This window comes from Idiotropiscis lumnitzeri, chromosome 4 (genome assembly GCF_059441095.1).
Source record: "Idiotropiscis lumnitzeri isolate Australia: NSW breed Sydney's pygmy pipehorse chromosome 4, RoL_Ilum_1.0, whole genome shotgun sequence".
In the NCBI taxonomy this organism is placed as follows: domain Eukaryota; kingdom Metazoa; phylum Chordata; class Actinopteri; order Syngnathiformes; family Syngnathidae; genus Idiotropiscis; species Idiotropiscis lumnitzeri.
The window spans coordinates 19,913,239-19,934,629 of NC_142394.1; the positions used below are offsets into that span (position 1 = coordinate 19,913,239).

Sequence of the window (21,391 nt, forward strand, 5' to 3'; positions counted from 1 at the left end):
CCGACATTTGCATTAGAACCTCTCAGAAAAAAATAAAATAAAACGTGTCTTTGTTATCGCTGTTCTTTGATGCTGCTTTATGGCTCTACCTTTTCATCACGCCTGCATTCGACACGCCAGGCAATTGTGTTTTCGCGTCACCGCACCCTCACGGTCCATGAATATGGTAATGAAGATGGGCATCGTGGCTATTGCGCTCTCGCATGTCATTAAAGGCGGCGGATCGGGAATACATCTGGAAAGTTCCTTCTCATGGCGCTTAATGCAGTTCTTGTCGGAAAGCAGCTCAGCAGAGCTCACTTCAAAAATATATCTTAATCACTTGCACTTGCATGCTACTCAATCTCTTGGTGCTTGTACAGTGGATGTGCGGAGATTAGCATTAGGGCTGAACGTTTTAGATTTTTTTTTTCTCCTCAATATTGGGATTGCTATACCATAGACCAGGCGTGGGAAAGTGAACAAAAGCATTACAACAATATATATGTCTTTGAAAAACCGCACTATTTAGAAAATAAAACATTAACAAGGTTTATTCAGTTAATTTTTTTCAAGTTTGGCGGGCCAGATTAAAACGTTTAACGCCGTAGTTTGCCCACGCCTGCCATAGACGATTATTTTTTTTCAAGGTCCTCTTCCCATGATTTTTTTTTAAATGATAAAGAAATTAAAATGAACAATATCAGTCAGATTTATTACAAATGAATACAATACTACTTTATTTATACAGCGCATGTCACAACTTGCGAGTTTTTCAAATTATGAACTGTTTGGTATCATGCCATTTTTGTTTATTACAATGGAACGAATCAATTCGTGAAGTGATTCCATTCCGTTACCGTATGTTCACGCAAAATTATTTATCCGTTTGTATAACCCGGTGCTACCCAGAGTAACCCGTAGTTTGATACAAGACACTTTTAATCGCCATTTCCCGGCTTCAAATGAACCTAACATGTTTTTAGAAACATCAAGGCTCATTCAGTTAGTCCGTACATTTGCATGCTTTGATCAGTCTCGTGCGATGAGTACGAGTACAAACAACTTAGTATGCATGTCACCACGGTGATAAATAAGGAGCCTCACGACTCCAGGGAAGAAATCTTAACGGCGGCAAATTGTAACGTTGAACGCATTGTTTTTTCACCTCATTTACAGTATTTTTCAATGCAATCATTATGCATCCCTTGCGTCATGGTTGAAAACATGTCTGCGGGTTATCTGTGGTAGCAAGGCCAGGGTTGTCAAGCATGCTTAATTCTTAGTACCGAGCCGAAGGCTTTCAGCCCCTGCTCATTATACAGTTTGGTTTCTTATTATGATGGCTCGCTCCAAAGATTGTTTCTTTCGCAGAATGCTTGCTTGAAATTCAAGGCGCTCTTGTCAAAGCGCAGGCGATTGAACGCAACACAAAAGAGCTGCGAAAGGGTTAAGCTTCTGAAAAGTGTGACAAAGAAATGCACTTGGAGAATTGTATAACCTGCGCATGCATTTGTACAGCAAAATAATGGCTTTGTGTTCAATTCAAGACTTTTGAAAATTGAACTCAATGGAATTCTTCTCTTGTCTTTCCTCAGGAGATAATAATGGATGGCCGCACCTTTTCGACAAGTACTTTGGAATGCCGAGCCACAATTCCAGGACGAAGTCCAACATGTGCCGTGGGTTCTTTTTTTTTCTTGCTTTTATCAATTGAATTGTCTGCTTTTGCCATCTGTTGCAATCACAGGTAGCGAAATGAGGCAAAGCGTGTCGTGCTAACGGTGTTTCTTGATATGACGTATCCTGATGTTTGTGTGCTATTAGTTCGAGCAGTGATTCTCACCCAATGTGCCATGGCGCATCTGTGAGAGATCATCAGGTTTGCCATGGAATCAGTCAATTATTTTAACGAAAAATATTTTCTCATCATTTTTTGGTGTTAATTTATGTATGTAAACCACGCAGAGTAACTGGGAAAACCATCAAATGTCATCAAAGATGACTAAAAATACATCATGGACCAGTCTATACGCATACTGTGAATCATTTTGCTAAGTGGTGTGCTGTGATTTTTTTTTTTCCCCGATGTGAATTATGTGGCTTCGCTCAATCAAGGTTGAGAAAGACTACGTGAGAGAAGGTTGATGCAAACGAGCTGATCATTAATGTCAACACCGCAGAAAATGGAATGTACATAATTTTTCCCTGAATGGACAAAGATTTTTCATCACTCAAAGTCCTAAAATAACGAGAATCCGTCTCTTAACAGTGTTTTGACACAGCAGCTCTCAAACTGGGGTCACCAGCACTCCTGCGGTTTGTGAGCTGCATCTTGGGGATCCATAAAATATATATATATATTTTTTTGTAAGTGCATAACTGCGGACAGTATGTCAAATTAAAGCTCAAAATGTGAATGTTTTTTATTTCATTATTACAGTTCATTTTTTCACAAAATTAAGGGTGTATAAAATAATTAAGTAATAATTTTGTCAAGAAATACAGTCCGATGTTTTTTAACAATAAAAGCATCTTTTCCAGAAGAGAAGCCGTAGTAGAGAATAAATTTGCATTGTTGAAATTCCCTTGTTAAAGTGTGCCTTTACAATTTAAGATAACGACATTATATCCAGTCAAAATACGTCGTTCTTGATTTTTTTTTTTTCTTGGAAAATAAATGAATTTATTCTATTACCATTACACTTTTTTTCTAAAAATATGATATCATCTGAATCTGTTATCGTAACTTTGAGAGGTTTTTTTTCTCAAAAACAGGAACATTTTAAATTCCCGTGGTGATTGTGGTAATTATGTTGGGGTATATTTTTCTATAGACTAATACTAATATTGTATTAGTTCCCTTCACTTAACTATGACGCACGTGGGGTCTCGTAGTGTCAGCCAACAAGCATTTCAACGTGTATTGTAAAACAGTCCTCTGGTAGTTATCAGATGTTTCCAGAGCCATAAAGTCACGGCGGAGAATCGCGAGGTAGACCAGTTGGCTACAAAAGAACACATTGGGGGATCGAATCTGTCCATGCAAATGCAATGAAGACTCTCCATAACTACGAACAACCCAGGCTAAACTTGGCTCCCACCCAGAAATGTATCACTTTTATCACATGCAACTCAAACTCAAACATCTTCATGTGGTTGATCTGGGCCCAATTCGCCCTCCCATCAGTGCTTGGCCTCATTCCTGACCTGTGCCAGTGTCGCGACCTGGAGCTGGACTGTGACGGCGCGCAACTTCGGGAGGTGCCGGTGGTGGCTGTGAACGTGACCATGATGTGAGTAAGCAGCGATCGCTGTTAATGCTTTGAAGAGAACACTTACCTAATTTGGAAAGATGTCGACTTGTGTCTAAAAGACAGACTGAAACAACCAATCACTGGTGATGCGTGCATAGACTGACAATCGACTGCATCAATAGTGACTGATATTTGCGGCCAATAACTGTTGTTTGTTGAAAGATAGACATACCACTGAAGGTATAAAATCACTTTAGCCCAAATGCAATAGAAAAAACAATCGAAGTCATGAGCTCCTTCCCAAAAATGAGATATACAGGAAAAGAGAATGAAACATGAATGTCTTGTAATTAGGGCTGTCAAAATTAAAGCGTTAACTCAAGATTAATTAAAAAAAAATTTATTCATGCGATTAAATAATTTATCTCAGTTTTATTTATTTCAGAAATAATTTGCATATCTTGCAAAGCCAAATTCAAACACATCTTTAGCTCATCATCCCAGAACAAAATACGGTGCTTAAGTTACCAGTGGGCCTTTCAAACCTACGCTGAGTGTGGTGCTTGTTGGTCAAACTAAATGTATAAGTTTTGAGAATTGTTCCTAAGGAAAAATCCTTTTAAAGTTGACTCCATTTAGATCGTAATCAAGAATCGAAGAAAGCGATTAGAACAGTCTTTGGTTTAAAATAAACTTCGTATTTGGTGATTTTACATTAATTACAAGATTGTATTCAAGTAAATCCATCCATTATCGATACCGCTTCTCCTCACGAGGGTCACGGGAGGTGCTGGAGTCTATCCCAGCTGTCTTCAGGCAGTAGGCGGGGTACACCCTGGACTGGTTGCCAGCCAATCGCTGGGCAGTATTCAAGTGAATACTCGTCAAAAGCTTCACAAAAAAAAAAAAAAAGTAGTTGAAAAAGGTGATTAATCGGAATTTTTTGCGATTAGTTTTTAAAAAAAAAAAGTAATCACAAAATTGAACTTGATATGTTATAAAAAGGCTCGAGTCATTCCCCATCCACAAATATCAGTTTGACCCGTCAAATTTTCCGCTTTGCTTTTGATAAACTCACCTTCAAGCACGCTGTCAATATTCATGACATTTGTGACGATGTGCAGTGTTTGCGATATGACAGTCACGGTGTGTAGGTACAGTGATGTGTGCGCTTCTCACACTATCAGGTCCTTGCAGAGGAACCATTTGCAGAGGCTGAAAGCAAACACTTTCTTCACGTACCAGAGCCTGCAGAAACTGTGAGTTTATCATTTGACTCGCTGATGCACTGCAAAGATTGTTCCAGAAAGGCCAGGGCAGCCATGGTCGCCAGACCTTCCGGATTTGAGAATTGGTTGATAGAAAACATATTCATTGTGTTTCATTTTTTCCTCATGTTCCAGCCACATACAAAAATGGAAAAAAAAATATTTTTACAAATGTATTAAAAAAAAAAAAAACCCGACATACCTAAGTATTCACAGCCCAAGTCTGGACTCAGTTGTCCTAAAGTCACTCCTTCGTTATCGCTGTTGTGTGCTCAGGGTCTTTGACCTGTTGGAAGGTCAAACTTTGTCTGAGGTCCGCACTCTGGAGCAGGTTTTTTATTCAGAATGTCTCTGTACATTGCTGCATTCATCTTTCTCTCAATCCAGACGAGTTTCCCCGTTCCTTTAATCATCCCCACTTCATGCTTCATTGTAGGAGCGGTATTGGTCGGGTGCTAAGTGGTGCACAGTTGCCTCCAAACGTCATGTCACACCAAAGAGTGCAATCTTTGTCTGATCACACCAGAGCATTTTCTTTCTCATGATCTGAGTGTCCTTCATTAAAAAATGAATTTATTCAATTGTGGAACAAAATACGGAAAAAGTGAAGCACCGTGAATACTTTCTGGATGCACTGATGTAAACAAGTGTGAAACAGGTTTTCCGATATTTTATGAGCTCTATCATGTAATTGTGTGTGTGTATGTGTGTGTGTGTGTGTGTAGGTACCTGCAACACAATGAGATCGAAGATGTGAGTCCGGCTGCTTTCCGAGGATTGTACAATCTCACCAGGCTGTAAGTCTGAAAATGTTACATAAAATTCCGGGCACCATGTTGAGAACTTAAAAGTTGTGTTAAAATTCATCCCTGTATGCCTCTTTCTCTGATGCAGACAAAATTAGGTATGCATGTGAATCATAAAAAGGTGCAGTCTCTAGGAACCATTACTAAAACTTGAACAGAAAGTTTGCAAGTTTAGTTTGAAGTAGTCAATTCGGGTGAATTCCAGCAATCATACTTTGATGAACTCCTCCGAGAGGAAAAGAAAATGTAACTCCTCTGACATTAGTCTATGATAAACAGATAAAAATCATTAAAAATCAATAAAAATCGATGAAAATCTCAAGGACCCATTCATGAAATCGAACAATAAGTCTGTGATTTTGTTTCGAAGAACAAACCTTTTTGAGAGGCCTCACTATGCCCCAATGCCAATTTTTTTAAAGCATGTGTACGCCGGTGAGAAAATGTGAGCCCACTCGTCCCATTCCCGGCTAAAAAAAAGTTTAAGTTTAAGTTTTAGATAAGCTGCTAAAAAAGCGGGTGCGAGAGCTTGTTTTAATTTTCAATTAATTTTCCGTATGTTGGAACACTACTTTTGAGATAAAGCAAAATTAATGTTGCACGTAATTGTGTTTTACAAATTAATTTAAAAGATCAACAACAAGGCTTTTCTCTCACAAAACAAATGATGACCAACAAAAATAAAACAAAGAATACTATTGCTTTTATTTCTTTCAGCACTTTATCGCTGCCTAATATTTTTTTCAGATTTTTTTTTTTTCTTTATAGCTATCTGAATTACAACCGGATTTCCGTGCTGATGCCCGGCGTATTCAGGGATCTGCATAAGCTGGAGTGGTTGTATGTCTATTAAATTTCTTCTAATATAAAGATCATACTTTCTTGACACACTCAACAATACCACCAGACAGACAAATTTTGTGTTACAGGATTTTGGAGAACAATAACATTCATCGCATCTCGTCCAAAGCCTTTTCCGGACTGAACTCGCTGGTCTTGCTGTGAGTGTTTTTCTTTTGTTCTGCCACTTGACGATGTTCTTTTTCATGACATGTTTGATTTGTGTGCTTGTGTGTGTTCCCACTTTGATTGACAGGGCTTTGTTGAACAACACTCTGACAAAGCTCGATGACATCTGTCGCGAGATGGCCAGGCTCAACTGGTTGTAAGTACAGGAAGATGTTACACATGTCACAAGTTGGGGAGAAAATGGACTTTTTCGCTAAGCTGCCACACTAGCAGATAACGCAGTCAGCTGAATCCCTGGAAAATCACAAATAAATCAAATGCAGTGAATGCAGGTTCTGGGTGAAAGCCAAGTGGCCGATCGCTTTATCAGTTAAATTTGGTAAAAATCAAAACCAACCCAGATTAGTCATCTGATGGCTGAATCCCGGAAGATCAATATCAAGGTTTGAAATGACGGGTTGTGCATCGCAGTTTGTGAAGTAAAATGAGAATTTATGTCTCATGCCACCTGGACGGTCCCAAAAAGCTTCTCTGGTGTGGACGCAGACAAGTTTTTAAGTGGAGCAACGTGTCAATTGTAGGCCGTGGCTCGAGTGCCTCGATGCTATTTATGTCGCGCTTCAGATGGTGGCTGCAGAGCTTTAATTTGTTGCAGTCGCTTCTAAGTTAATAATCATGGCTTCCGGAGAGGTGAACAAGCCACACTTCTGTTCTGACAAGTGTCGTTCTTAAGAATGAATGACGAGGAAAGAGCTAATCGTTAAGCTAACCTACGATTGACATAGCAAGTGCATTGAACATCGGAATTAAGCGCTTGGCGTGATTGAGCCCACTTTTCACAGATGTCTGGCTGGATTGGTATTAAAGAGGTGAACATCCATTTGTGGAGCGAAAATAGGATGGGTTCTAAAATTTGACAGCGAGGCCAGACCAGGAGCAGATGGATGGAGTGTTTGGGTAACCTCACCTCATCGGAGAAAAAAATACATTTAATTTTAAATGAAAGTGAACGAAAGCATTACAACAATATATATGACTTTGAAAAACCACAGTATTTAGAAAATAAAACATTAACAAGGTTTATTCATTAATTTTTTTTTTCAAATTCGGCCGGCCGGATTAAAACGTTTAATGGGCCGCAAGTGGCCCCGGGCCGTAGTTTGCCCACGCCTAATGTATTTTGGTGTTTGTTTGTTTGTTCGTTTTCACGAGAGTCCTGAGTTTTCATTTTGGTGGTCCGCACAAAATAATTTCTGCAAATTACAGGCGTTCTTTTTTTATTTTTTACTTTCAATCAATTTCCCTTTGCTTCACGATGCAATGTGTATTATTAAAACAACACAATAACTGTTCATTTGATATCTTGTGATTCTTGTTTCGTATTGCTGGGATTAACCTGCAAAAATCAAAACAAATTGCTTCACAATATCATAATGTTTCTCTCATGAAGCCACTGGCCCGCAAGAAAATAAATTATTTTGAGCCTTACACACGCGCACACAACAAGGGCTGTGCATCTCTCTAATAAAAACAAAACGCTTCGATACGTACATCGATGCATGAGGTACGTGTCGATTCAGTGATTTTTTTTATTCTAAAGTTGCACGATTTTATTCAGTTTTGGTTCAGTGGGATTACGATTTGATGTGGAACGGCTGTGTTGTCATTTTCATTCACAATATGAATAAACTTATACTCCTATAAATGTGACGTTCCCACTCAGCGGCGATGCCTGTGTCTGCCCTGCGACTGGCTGGCGACCAGTTCAGGCTGTCGTCCGCCTTTCGCCCGGTGTCAGCTGCGATCTGCCCCAGCGACCCTGTACAGGATGAGCGCTGTTGATGATGACACATGACACCCATTTTGAAACATCCATATTATATTCTTTCAGGGATTTGGAGGGAAATCTGATCGAGACCTTGGAGAACGTGTCGTTCTATTCGTGCAGTATGCTGACAGTCTTGTACGTAATCCCACCTTCGTGTTCATTATGAATGCACATTTACGGTATATCCCAATGGACATTTATTACATGTGGGCCTGCAAAGCCATTTAAATCTTTTTTGGGGATTAAGGGCTATATCATTCATTTGACTTAACTTGACTGTTGTAAAATGTAATATTAATATGCATGTATAGCACTGTAATATACTACCCACTATGCCCTACTGGAATATTAATATGATATGAGGCAAATTGTATTTACTTCACTTGGAAAATCAATACACCTTTTCATTTATTTATTTATTTATTTTACAAGCGCTTGTTATATTGGAACTGTGTTTGATTTATTTTTTTTAAATTCAATAAGATGAATCATCTTTAATCTCATTTTATTATTCATGTATTTTCCCAAGAGTTCTTCAGCGTAACCGGATCAGCCACATACACGAGCAAGCCTTCTCGGTCCTCCAAAAGCTTGGAGAGTTGTGAGTGTTTGACGTATCATTGAGTTTGTATTGATAATTATCTTTGACTTTTTTTTTTTTTTTTTTAATGCAGGGATCTCTCCAGCAACAGACTGATGAAGATTCCACCTAATCTCTTCTTCCTTCTGGGGGATTTGCTTCAACTGTGAGTTCCATCCACCATATATTTATTAATTTATCTGACACGCGTTCATTCACATCTAAATATATAATCCCTATTTTAGAGCGAGTCTCTCTGAAGAAATGATTACAACACCAACTGATTAACTAGTCTCTATTAAATATTAAATATGTCTTATCAAGACGCACAGAACGCAGCACTCTTTGCTGGATCTGGTGACCTTTTTTTTTTTTTTTTTTAATTTGCAGAAACATTTCATACAATCCCATTAGGGAGCTGCAGGTGGACCACTTTGATAAACTGCATAAACTGAAGTCGTTGTGAGTATGATTATTGTGCTTTGTCTACACACACGCACACACACACACACATATATATAGTTTAATTCCTTCTAATGCTCGCTTTTGCGTCCCATTGTCTGCCTCTAAATCATGTTCCCCATGTCTCTTTCTTATCTCCAGAAGTATCGAAGGCATCGAAATTACCAACATCCAACGACGGATGTTCGAGCCTCTTAAATACTTAACTCACATGTGAGTACGAATATGTCATAATTCCTTCATCATTCAAGCATTTCTACCAATCGGTTGACGAGGAAGGGGAAAAAAGTGAATGGGAGTTTTCCCAATAGGAAGTGAATTTTCAAAATTTTACAAGGAAAATTACTTGTATAGAAATAGTTAAATCATAGCCATGGCAATCTTTTCCATTTCTTTCTGAATTTTGCCAGATTGTGATGTCACAGTGGGGCTAATTTACATATTCTTGCACCTACACAATTTACTTTGCCTTAGACATGAAAGATAAGACGGGTCAAGATCCATCGGCACTTTCAAGCCATGATCAGTCTAAGGTGTCTGAAATGCTATCACAGATTAGCATAGGCTACGTTAGCATCTGATCAGCAACGCATTTGGTTTTGCCCCGCAAAGTTGTTCACATGGTATTTGTGTCCGCACTATGTGCCACATGCCAAAATCCGCATCACTAATTGACAAGTGTCTGAAGTGCTGCCTCCAAAGGTGAAAATACAAAGCGTGCTTTTATTGTTCTTATGGATGCAGTTCACTTGTGTATTTTTCTTTTTTTTCTTTTATTTAGTTGTCATGCTAACAAAAAGCCATTCGCATGTTGACAGATCCCGTAATTAAATATGAATTTGATAGGGCTGCCCCCAGAAAACAGGCTGATTTCTAAAACCTTTTCATATCAAAGCTTAAAGCTGAGCACAGCTGCAATGTTGGCGCTGATTAGCATTAGCAGCCTGAGCATCTGATAAGCAACAAATACTTTTGTTCTAGAAAGTGTTGACAAAGTGTTTGTGTGTTGCATGCGCCACATGCACAGATATATAAATATGTTTCTTAATTGGTTCAGCTCATTAAATTATTTGTTCATTGATTTGTCGTAAATACTAAAATTAAACTAAAATTAAAATGCACTGATAAATAAATCTCAATACCGCTTGTACTGTTTAGGGTTGCGGGGTGTAAAATTCATTCAATTTATATTAAATAAATGATTACTTAATTTTAATTAAATTAACTATAAATAAGGATGAATGTTTAATTGTCTGATGGAATTTGCTGCCACGATGGCCGAGTGGTCTAAGGCGCCGCGTTCCGGACCAAGTCTCCCCAGGAGGCCTGGGTTCGAATCTCGTGGCTGCCAGGATGGCCGAGTGGTCTAAGGCGCCGCGTTCAGGACCCAGTCTCCCCAGGAGGCCTGGGTTTGAATCTCGAATTTCCCCATTGTGGGACTAATAAAGGCATTATTATTATTATTATTATTACATTTTATATACATTCATTTTTATTGAGTAAGTTTTTTTACCTCATCAACAATTGTCCTTGCCCATCGCTCTGATTTAAAATCATATATTGGCTTTGAGCATTACAGTTTGTTCACCTCGACTACTATAATTCCTTACTGAAAATGTATTTTAATGAGAGCCTGTCATAGATACATTCATAATTAAATGTCATGGAACTATTTGAGCTAGTGCTCCATAGGTTAACATTTGTGATATTTATAATCACTAGTTGCTGAAAAACTAATTCAAACGCAGGTGCTTAATACAGCATGTCTCTCAAAATCTCATCTTAGGAAATGAATCTACTCCTGCAATCAAGCTGTCTTATCATTTTTAATTGCCTTTTATTTTTAAAATTAATTGGAGCCTGTGTGTGTGCGTGAATGCGGGGGTGTGCACGTGTGTGTGTGTGCGCGGGTGTGTGTTTGGCAGCTACTTCAAAAAGTTCCAGTACTGTGGCTATGCACCTCACGTGCGCAGCTGCAAGCCCAACACGGACGGCATCTCGTCCTTCGAGGACCTGCTGGCCAACATCGTGCTGAGGGTTTTTGTCTGGGTGGTCTCGGCCACGACCTGCTTTGGCAACATCTTCGTCATCTGCATGCGCTCGTATATTCGATCGGAGAACAAGCTGCACGCCATGTGCATCATCTCCCTCTGTTGTGAGTCGGCTTGTTAATTATGGATGATGATAAATCTGCGCTATAAGTAATCCGGGAACATTATATCTTCCATCTAAACCGAAATGGCCGACCTCCTGTGTTTTCACAGGCATGACTTCTTGAGACTTTTTTGGGGAATTTATGATAACATGTTTATCAAATTTGACCATGAAATGGTTGTGGACGGCACGGTGGGAACTGGTAAGCACGTCTGCCTCACAGTTCCGAGGTGCAGGGTTCAATTGCAGCTCTGGCCTTCCTGTGTGAAGTTTGCATGTTCTGCCCGTGCCTGTGTGGGTTTTCTCCGGGTACTCCGGTTTCCTCCCACATTCCAAAGACATGATTAGCAGGTTAATGGGACACTCCAAATGGCCCCTAGGTATGAGAGCGAGTCTCTGTGTGCCCTGCAATTGGCTGGCAACCAGTTCAGGGTGTGCCCCGCCTACTGCCCAAAGATAGCTGGGGTAGGCTCCAGCACCCCCTGTTACCCTTATGAGGCAAAGCGACTCTGATAATGGTTGGATGGATGTTATAGTGGCTTTGGGGGCTGAATTTTCCAAATTGCAAAGTTACTGTGTGGGAGTTTTCTGTTTTTTTGGTAAGTCATCAAATTTGGCTGCCATGCTCCACACATGCGCAATGACGAAAATTATTCACAATATAATGGCAGCCGTCTATCTAGAACAGGGGTGGGCATCACTCTGAGTGCTCCCTCGATGAATTAAAAAGTATATTTTTATAATAATGATATATAATAATTTATTTTCTCGTATAGGTGGTTCAGATTTGGTAACAATCGGGCTAAATTTTTAGGTAAAATCTGTCTTGAAGAAAAAAACACTGAAATGACCCGACAATAGCCACTTCACTTCAACCCAATTTGAAAGCTCCCCGTATTTTTTAGGCCTCTCGAGGATGGCCATTGTGACCATGCCAAAGCTTCCTTGAACAAGATACTGAACCCCCCCGTTGCTTCTGATGGTATGTCACCAGTCGGTAGCTGAGGTAATAGCGTGAAGCACTTTGAGTGCCGAAAGTAGAAAAGCGCTATACAAGTGACATTCCATTTAACATTTGTTTGCTCATCTGATACTTTAAAACCGAACCATTACCAAATTACTGAGCCACTGTTTCTTATTTTTACAAAACATTTCTTCATTTTTGCTTCTTCCAAGGTTGTTTACGAGTGCTGAAGTGTCTCTTCTGGCCCCTCCCGCCTCTGTACATGAAAGAGGAAGGTGGGGGTGTGTGGGGCAGTGCACACTGCAGAGAGCCATTTAAAAATATCATATCATACACATATCATCCATTATCCGAACTGATTATCCTCGCGGGGGCTATGTTCAACTGACTTCTAGGGAAGACTTTTCAAAAACATCCATTTGCGCTAATGTTTTTAAAATTTTGCAGTTACACCCACAACTGTCTATTTTTTTACACGAGATTTGTACGATTACAGCACAGAAAAACACTCTGTGATTTGTTCAGCCTTCAATAATGTAGATACTAGAATGAGGAAACATTTGTGTCCACAGCAACAGAAAAATTCAGTTTGGCATTTACATCTTTTTTTTATTTTTTACACTTTTCTTTTTTTATCATTTCGTAACCTTTCAAAGGAAATTACCTCGATCTCAATCTTTCTTATTCAGTCTCAAATCAAGACCATTTCAATTCTGGATTAAAATAATGCAATTACACCAATGTTTGTATTTATCTGCAATACATTTATAGGAATGTATAATTTGGTGATTTAAATTTCATACGCAAGAAACAATTGCCGCACATAAATTGCAGAGGCACAAATCACAGCACGAATGATTCATTTCAATTAAAAAGGAGAAAGTGCTGGAAAATAAATAAATAAAAGATGACTTCTGATAATTGTTTGTTCCACTGTCGCTGAGAAAATGGACTCCCTCGGTGCATCATAATATTCGGATCATCTTGCACAAAAACACGTGAAACCTGAAAGCCATATTGATCACTTAGGCCACCGTTACAGAACCTTTTTCCGCCGCGGACCAGTTCATACAAGTCCATAACTTTTAACTTTCAATGCATATGCAAATTATATGTACCAAACCATCATGAAATCTCCCAGCTTGTTCTCTTTGTGTCTTTGGAAAAAAAAAAAAAGGGCCAGTTTTAGCACATCCCTCCATCTTGAGCCATTTCATTATCTCAGCAATTTTCCTTGAAGTTTCTTCCTGCATGAAACTCTAGATGAGGTTTTGATGTATTGTCACTAGGGGAGAAACGTCAGCCCATTGCCGGTTGATAACGGCAGCGCATTCCTCATAGAGGGTCTTTTCGACCATCTGCCGACCAAAAAAAAAAAAAAAACGCAGACAAAGCATTCTTTGAGCTGCCGACTTACATCAATTCAATCCTTTTGTCTTTTACCACTGACTCCGATATTCAACTTAAAATCCTCTTTCTTACCTTCAGCACTTTGCATAAAATTAGTTTCCTTTGTGTTGCTACATTTTTTAACCTTTGCACTTTTAATACCATTATTCTAGTAATCACGTAGCAGGAGCTCCATTTTTAAATGCCTCACAAATTCCCGACAATTTAGCTTTGCTTTTAATCCAGACGGACCGTCATTTGTTCATGTTCTAACCTTATGGCGTTGATCATCAAACTTTGCCGCCATGCCCCGCCCACATATAATAATGAAAAGTCGAATGTCTCACCATTTAGTGTCTAGTGTTCGTGTTTCAAATTTGGCAGCAATAAGAGAAAATCTCGAGGACAACCTTGCTTTTAAGGGAGGCCTGCAAATGCTCAAAATTAGCTTAAAATGGCTGCTAAAAACTAAGACGGCCACCTTCCCTTGTGTATTAGGGCATATGTTCTTGACATTTTGTTGTGACGCTATCATCGTAGACATTCATTCCAAATTTCATGTTGCCAGGTTAAATTGGCTTCGGGGGCTGAATTTTGAAACTGTCTCTAAACTGTGACTTAAGATTCTATGAGTCATACAGTACTGCAAAGTAGAATGTTGCTATGGAAGCTATTTCACCGCTAAGACATGGGGCTCAATTGTCATGACTAGCGCTTAAGTGTGGTCTAATTGTGCACATCAGGTATTTTAAGACCGTCGTTCTACTAGTGTGCTGAACTGTCATACTTGTGAAGACAAAGAACACACTCGGACTGTGGACAATTAATTCAACTGTATTTATAAAGCACTTTAAGACAACCACTGCTGTATGCAAAGTGCTGTACATGGAACAAAAAAGTAAGTCGTAGAACAACCAATTATGTAATTATATCGTTATAACTATGACTACTACTATAATCCATCCATTATCGGAGTCGCTTCTCCTCACAAGGGTCGCTTGCTGGAGCCAATCCCAGCTGTCTTCGGGCAGTAGGCGGGGTACACCCTGAACTGGTTGCCAGCCAATTGCAGGGCACACGTAGACGAATAACCATTCGCGCTCACACTCGCATCTGCAGACAATTTAGAGTGTCCTATCAACCTGCCAAGCATGTTTTGGGAATGTGGCAGGAAACCGGAGTACCCGGAGGAAACCCACGCAGGCTCGGGGAGAACTGCAAACTCCACACAGGAAGGCTGGAGCAGGAATCAAACCCACAATCTCTGCACTGTGAAGCCATCGTGCTAACCAGTCTTCCACTGTGCCGCCCACTACTACGACCACTGTTGTATATTTTGAATATTACTGGTGAACACTCATGTTGCGATCTCTTGTCAGGTGCAGACGGGTTGATGGGCATCTACCTGTTCGTAATCGGGGCGTATGACTTGAAGTTCCGCGGCGAGTACAACCGGCACGCCCAGGCCTGGATGGACAGCGGCCAGTGCCAGGTGATCGGCTCCCTTGCCATGCTGTCCACCGAAGTGTCGGTCCTGCTCCTCACCTACCTGACTCTGGAGAAGTACATCTGCATCGTGTACCCCTTCCGCTACCTGACTCCAGGTTGGCGCCGTACCGTGACGGTGCTCCTTGGCATCTGGGTGTTTGGCTTTATGGTGGCCTTCCTTCCCCTGGCCTTTAAGGGCCTCTTCCGGAACTTCTACGGTACCAACGGCGTGTGCTTCCCACTGCACTCCGAGCAGCCCGAGACAATCTCGGCTCACATTTACTCCATCGTCATCTTCCTGGGTGAGTGTGGTTAAGGTTAGGGTTCGGAGTTAAAAGGTTATTGTTTTAAGACCATGGGTTAGTTTTAAGATTCATTTAGGGGATTGGTGAGGGCTGTGTTGTAGTGTTTCATACTTAGGTTCTGATAAATTAGGGATCATATTTTAAATATTAGGCCATTAACTGTGGTTTAAGGAGTTGTTATGATTAAGATTAGAGATTCATGTAGATATGGGCACCTTAACATATTTTGCCTGTCCTTCCGCCATCCGGAACCTGGGCATCCTTCAGTCATCGTCCCTCCGTCTTTATTCAAAAAATAATCTCCTCCAAATAACCTCCAACAACGACGGACGCTGCTACGGAGCGTACCGGAACCTTTGTCACACTCTGTAGAGATGGCTGTCTTTATTGCACTTCATCCCTTTGCTCAAATTAAACACAATTTAAGAGGCTTATTTTGGTATGAAGAGATTGTCATCTGGCTTTTACTGATCCAGTTTCTGTCTTATTGTCACTATAACACTTCCCGCCAATCAGCGGGGTTTGACTAGATTTGGCTGAGTTCCCACGTGATTTTATGGGATGTCCCTGTCTTGACTGCCCCCTCCAGGTCTGAACCTGGTGGCATTCCTGATCATTGTGCTGGCGTATGCCAGCATGTTCTACAATATCCAGCGCACGGGTACGCAGACCACCAAGTATAGCAACCACATCAAAAAGGAGGTGACCATCGCCAAACGCTTCTTCTCCATCGTCATCACAGACTCACTTTGCTGGATCCCCATTTTCATCCTCAAGATCCTGTCCCTGCTGCAGGTGGAGATTCCAGGTACCGCTCGCTTTACGTATCTTACTGTTTAACTGTGGTCCTATAAGTGGCTGTAATTCGCATTACAGTTGGAGTCATCTTTTTTGTCACCTTTCAAGCAGGGGGTTTTTGGAGATTTTCAAGGATTAGGGCAGTGCTTCTGAAATAGTGGGGCTGGCCCCCCTGGGGTAGCGCGGTGCGATGCTGAGGGGGGCACGTGTGAACCTGGGGAACATGCTTTTTTTTCAGCTGTACTACAATACAGTGTAATTGCACATCCACTCCAGTAGTTGGCAGTGGCGATCTCCTTGCCCATTGTGCGTAGTGAGTATTAACTCTACGGTGTCGGTTTGTTTTGCAACAAAAATTGCTATTATTTATAGTTGTGGTGGAGAGTGGGTGGTGTGGGGGTGCGAATTATTTTCTTCTTGCTATGAGGGGCGTAACAGAAAATAATTTAGAAGCACATGATTAGGGTTTTCGGGTTCTACGGGTTCATGTTAGGGTTTTCGATATTCATGCTTGGTTGTGTTTTACAGGATTAATGTTGGGGTTTTAGGAGATACGGTAAGGGTTTAAGAATAATTTAGTGTTTTGAGGGTTCAGGTTAGGCCTGAAAGGGTACATGTCACGTTTATTTGAAGGATTAGTGTTGGGGTTTTAAGTGTTTTGGTCATGTTTTTTAAGGATTAGTGTGAGTGCTGTTTCGTGTTTCATGCGTCGTCATTGTCCTGAAGGGCCTCTTTTCCTTTCAAGAGCTACTTTCATTGTGTTTTCATGGGTTTGCGTAAGCTGAAGTGCTAATTTATTACCTGGCATGCTTCCTAATGAGAACTCTGTTGGGATGAGGGATTCATTTGGTCGCTAAATTGCCTTTGAGTCAAGTGCTTCGGTAAAGGTACTCTCCTAAACAAACAGCGTAATAACCACATGGGGTGAAGGCTAAATTCATATTTATTCTCCCTCATTAGGTTTTCGTGCTACCTCATTTGTCTTTTTTTCCCCCTGCAGGCACCATTACCTCATGGGTGGTCATATTTATCCTACCCATCAACAGTGCTCTCAACCCCATCCTTTACACACTGACCACCCGCCCCTTCAAGGAGACCCTGATGCAGGTGTGGGCCAACTATAGGCAGCGCAGGCCGGCGGTGGCCAGCCACCCCATCCATCAGCCCTCGCTCACCTGGCAGGAAATGTGGCCCCTGCAGGATTCCAGCCCGGCGATTGGGGGCCGTCGGGATGGGTCCAAAGCACCCCCCGCTAAGCTAGCCGTACTCTCGGAAAATAACACCGGCGTTCCTGTGTGAACCCGCTACAGAGTCAGGGGCAGTGCGTTCCATCGCAAATGAACTAGGGGAGCACAGACCTCCGCCAAGATTGAACAATTCTGACCTTGTGGCAAATATCCAGGTCGACTTGAACACATCATCCGCATTGATACCTTTCATGCATGACCGCAAGTCAGGAAAATGTCAGGGGAAAAAGCCGGCTTCAATGGCCAGTGTGAAATGAGTCTTTTTATGGACTCCAATCCCGGCACAGTTATTTCATCGTCTGATTTTTTTTGGACATCTTATTTTTCACAGCGCAGTAATGAAAGAGTAAGTAGCAGAAAGAAAATGTGATTTCCATTCAGTTCACTGTGGCCTTGGACAGGAAGGATGTTTTAAACATGATTGGTTTGCGCAGCAACACTGAACCTAAGAATAGCAAGCTAAACAACTCAGCAAAGTTGTACATCTGGTCACTGGTTTGCTTGCTGGATTTTACCTTGGTGGATTTTGCTTTGGAGTCAACATTACAACAAAAAACTCAATCAAACTTTTTTTTTTTTTTTTTTTACATAAAGCATTCACATAAATTGTTACTGCAAAGGCACTTAGGTGACATGGAAGAAAAAAAACTTTGAGTTACCTTGCAATCTCCTTCCTTAGGGTTACATTAGGTGAATAAGAAAAGAGGATGAGTTTGTTCCAGACTCACAGAGTCTCTGTCAACTATAAAGGCAATGGTTTAAGACCGTGCGTTAATTGGCTGACAAATTGACAAACCGATGGATAAAGCGTCTTATTTTTGTTGTTCTGTTTTATTAGATATTTTTAAACTGTGTTTGCATTTAAAGTTCTAAAATAACTAAATGCGTAACAGGTCACATTGACCCATGGATATGTCCCAAACATTGACCCATTTTAAGATGATATTTTTTTCAATATTTTTTTAATGGGATTAAAATCCATTTAGGTGGTCTATATTGTTTTTCTCCTTTTTATTGCATTTCTTTATATAAGTTTTGATACACAGTGGCTCACATTGATCCATAGATATTTTTTTGGTCTGCCAAAATTGGCCCTTTAAAAAACATATTCATAAATACTGGCCTTATTACTAATAGGCATTTTTGGTGTGTTGTCCCAAAATTGACCCTTTTTTTTTTTTTAATTCCACTGCAAAATTTTATTTGGAAAAAAATAAGATAAAACTTCTTCTGTATCCTCATTTTTTTCTTTGATTTATTTAAATTATTTATTAAAATTATAACACGTGAAGCGGGTCACATTGACCCATGGACATCTTTGGTCATCCTAAGAGACAATACATAAAGGAGGGTTTAGCTCATTAAAAATAAAAATGATTTTAATATCCTCAACTGTCATACAAACATACTGAGAAGTTCAATACTGTCAAACACAATTAAAATAAAGTAAGACTACTCTCAAACGAACATTAATATTGCTTATGCGCTCATGTGGTAACACTAACGTCGCCACCTGACGAAAAAAAAGTCATCAAATTACATCTGGCCCATTTTATCCACAAAATGCCACCGGCAAATTCCATTTTGACTTGGATTGATTTTTACACTCATTATTAATTGAATCCATTTCTGAGTTGTTTCACAATTCAAGCAGCAGCTACGTCTTCAGAACATCGGCTTTTTCCAGACCCAGAAAGTGACATTTTCAAAATAAAGCAACTCATTTTGGTGGTGTTAAAACTAGAGTCACGCTAATACACTTCATAATAAAAGTACAGGTCCAAAATTATTAAAATAGCTTGTCAAATTAAAATGAATTGAAAATGTATCATTGGTGATTCTCTATGTTGGTCATGTTGTCAACCAGGATTTTCCTCAAACTTTTCAGGGATCGCGTGAACCATAGCGCGAGATCACTATGGATTTTGAAAAGTATCTGTTGTTGTTTTTTTTTGTTTTGTTGGAAATCAACCATACAAAAAATGATACCCATAATTGGATTATTAGCTAGCAACAAAAATCAAATTTTACTTAAAAACTAACAACTTCTAAATATCAATTAATCGAATGTAACATCTGAATAAATATTAATTTCCTGAAAGTACATTACAATAATTCAAAAGTTAAAAAAAGAGCTAGCTAAGTTATTTCAAAGTATCCCAATTTTCAACTGGTATAAAACCAGCTATGAATTAAAATAAGGTAAACAACTTATTTTAAATAACCCTCCAGGTATGATTTATTTTCTACACTTAATTTCTTAACGCTTTCAAAATGTCTTAATTTAATTTTCTGACATTTTTATGAGATTTTTGGTTACATTCCTCAGCTGGTCTGAGTGTTGACTATGGACTCATAAACACAACAATGTATTTTTTCACCACTCATGACATTAGATGCTTCTCTCTCAGCATACTGTGTTTGTATGAATTCCTATGGAAATCATTTTGTAAATAGAAACATTTGTTACTGATGTTTTCTCATGTATGAGGATCGCCATTTTACTGTATGTGCTTGTATGATTGTTTATATGCTATTTCTTGAATTAACGTTAGTATTTGTGGGGATTGTTGATGGATTTATTTAATGTGTATTATGGCTTCATTTATCATCTTTGATATGAAATAACTTAAGAGTAATAAGAAATTGTGTCTTCATTCAAAATTAATCTATCATAGGGTTTGTGGAAAACATTTTCTCAGCATCAGTTCCGTGGTAGGATAGGCTCATTTACAAATGATGATGATAGAACACGAGTCTTCAGGCTTAATCTACCATGCCGGAGGTTAAGGGATTTCATTTATTTCGATCTCCTGAAATTAATAGGCAGTACCTCAATGATCATGTGAACTATGTTTGAATTTCCACTAAGTCTATTTCTGAACACATTTAGCTGTTGAAACTGGTGGTGGAGAAAAAGGCTAAAAACAGCATTAAACCATTTTTTTTTTCAATCATTCTATCTTGGTCAAGTGATGAATAAAATGTCCTATAATTCCAGTCAATTCGTTTACGTTATCTCTTTTTTTATCTGAAATGGGATTGGCAAAAACACAATTTTGGTGTCACGCACCTAGTTAGTGTTTTTATAAAAATATAGTGAAGTCGCTTTACAAGTCATTTAATTAACGTAACGGATTTTCTAAAATTCTCTCTTTGATTCAAAATCTTCCCTGAAGACTTTGGTAACAGACCATTCCATAGTTTTGAATCGGAAAAATTGGGTATTTTTTTTTACCCACTGTTGAAATCTTTAAAAGATAACTTTCTTAATTCATGACATATTGGCATTTGTTCCTTTATTCAAACTCTTTCTGGTGACATTGGTCTTGCTGGTTAAAAAAAAGAGATTTTAATTTTGTTGTCACACACCTATTTAATGTATTTACAAACACATTATTGAAATCACTATTTTTTTTTTAGCTCCGGAAATAGGGCGATTTTCTAAAATTCACACTTTAAGTCAAACCCTTCCCTGTACACACATGTGAAGAACTCCACCACTAGGTCTGGAAGGAGGACTGAAAGTGCCAAAATTAAAAAAGAAATTCACCATGAAATGTTTTATTTTAATTATCCTTAATTTATAAATTGTTTAATTCATTCATTAAATATGAAATTAAATATATCAGATAAATTGTGATTTTTTTTATAATTAAATAATTATGTGTATATTTTTATACATATAATCATTGGTAATTTAATTCATTAATGATATTCATTTATTTAATTCCCCATTTAATTAATACATGAAACATTTAATCAATGACACTTTTATTTAATATTGCATGCCCATGTCTGTATCTTATTTATTTAATTAAATAGTTAATGAATGCATGAATAAAAAAATAATTAATGACAATTTTAATTAAACATTTCATGGTGTATTTATTCATT

The 21,391-nt window shown here is 39.1% G+C and overlaps 1 protein-coding gene across 2 annotated transcripts in view; it reads left to right on the forward strand.

Moving 5' to 3' along the window:
* The window catches only part of rxfp1 (relaxin family peptide receptor 1), a 37,187-nt gene extending 16,688 nt beyond the window's left edge, over positions 1-20,499 (forward strand). For both annotated transcript variants that reach the window (XM_088292461.1, XM_088292463.1), the window contains exons 3-18: positions 1,578-1,661; positions 3,170-3,275; positions 4,424-4,495; positions 5,230-5,301; positions 6,079-6,150; positions 6,240-6,311; positions 6,407-6,475; positions 8,171-8,242; positions 8,637-8,708; positions 8,782-8,853; positions 9,078-9,149; positions 9,291-9,362; positions 11,075-11,304; positions 15,036-15,446; positions 16,039-16,257; positions 17,248-20,499. In XM_088292461.1, the coding sequence (XP_088148587.1) occupies positions 1,578-1,661; positions 3,170-3,275; positions 4,424-4,495; positions 5,230-5,301; positions 6,079-6,150; positions 6,240-6,311; positions 6,407-6,475; positions 8,171-8,242; positions 8,637-8,708; positions 8,782-8,853; positions 9,078-9,149; positions 9,291-9,362; positions 11,075-11,304; positions 15,036-15,446; positions 16,039-16,257; positions 17,248-17,546 (2,066 nt within the window). In that variant the 3' untranslated portion in view covers positions 17,547-20,499. The remainder of the gene's footprint in view (positions 1-1,577; positions 1,662-3,169; positions 3,276-4,423; positions 4,496-5,229; positions 5,302-6,078; positions 6,151-6,239; positions 6,312-6,406; positions 6,476-8,170; positions 8,243-8,636; positions 8,709-8,781; positions 8,854-9,077; positions 9,150-9,290; positions 9,363-11,074; positions 11,305-15,035; positions 15,447-16,038; positions 16,258-17,247) is intronic.
* The last annotated feature ends 892 nt before the right edge of the window (positions 20,500-21,391 follow it).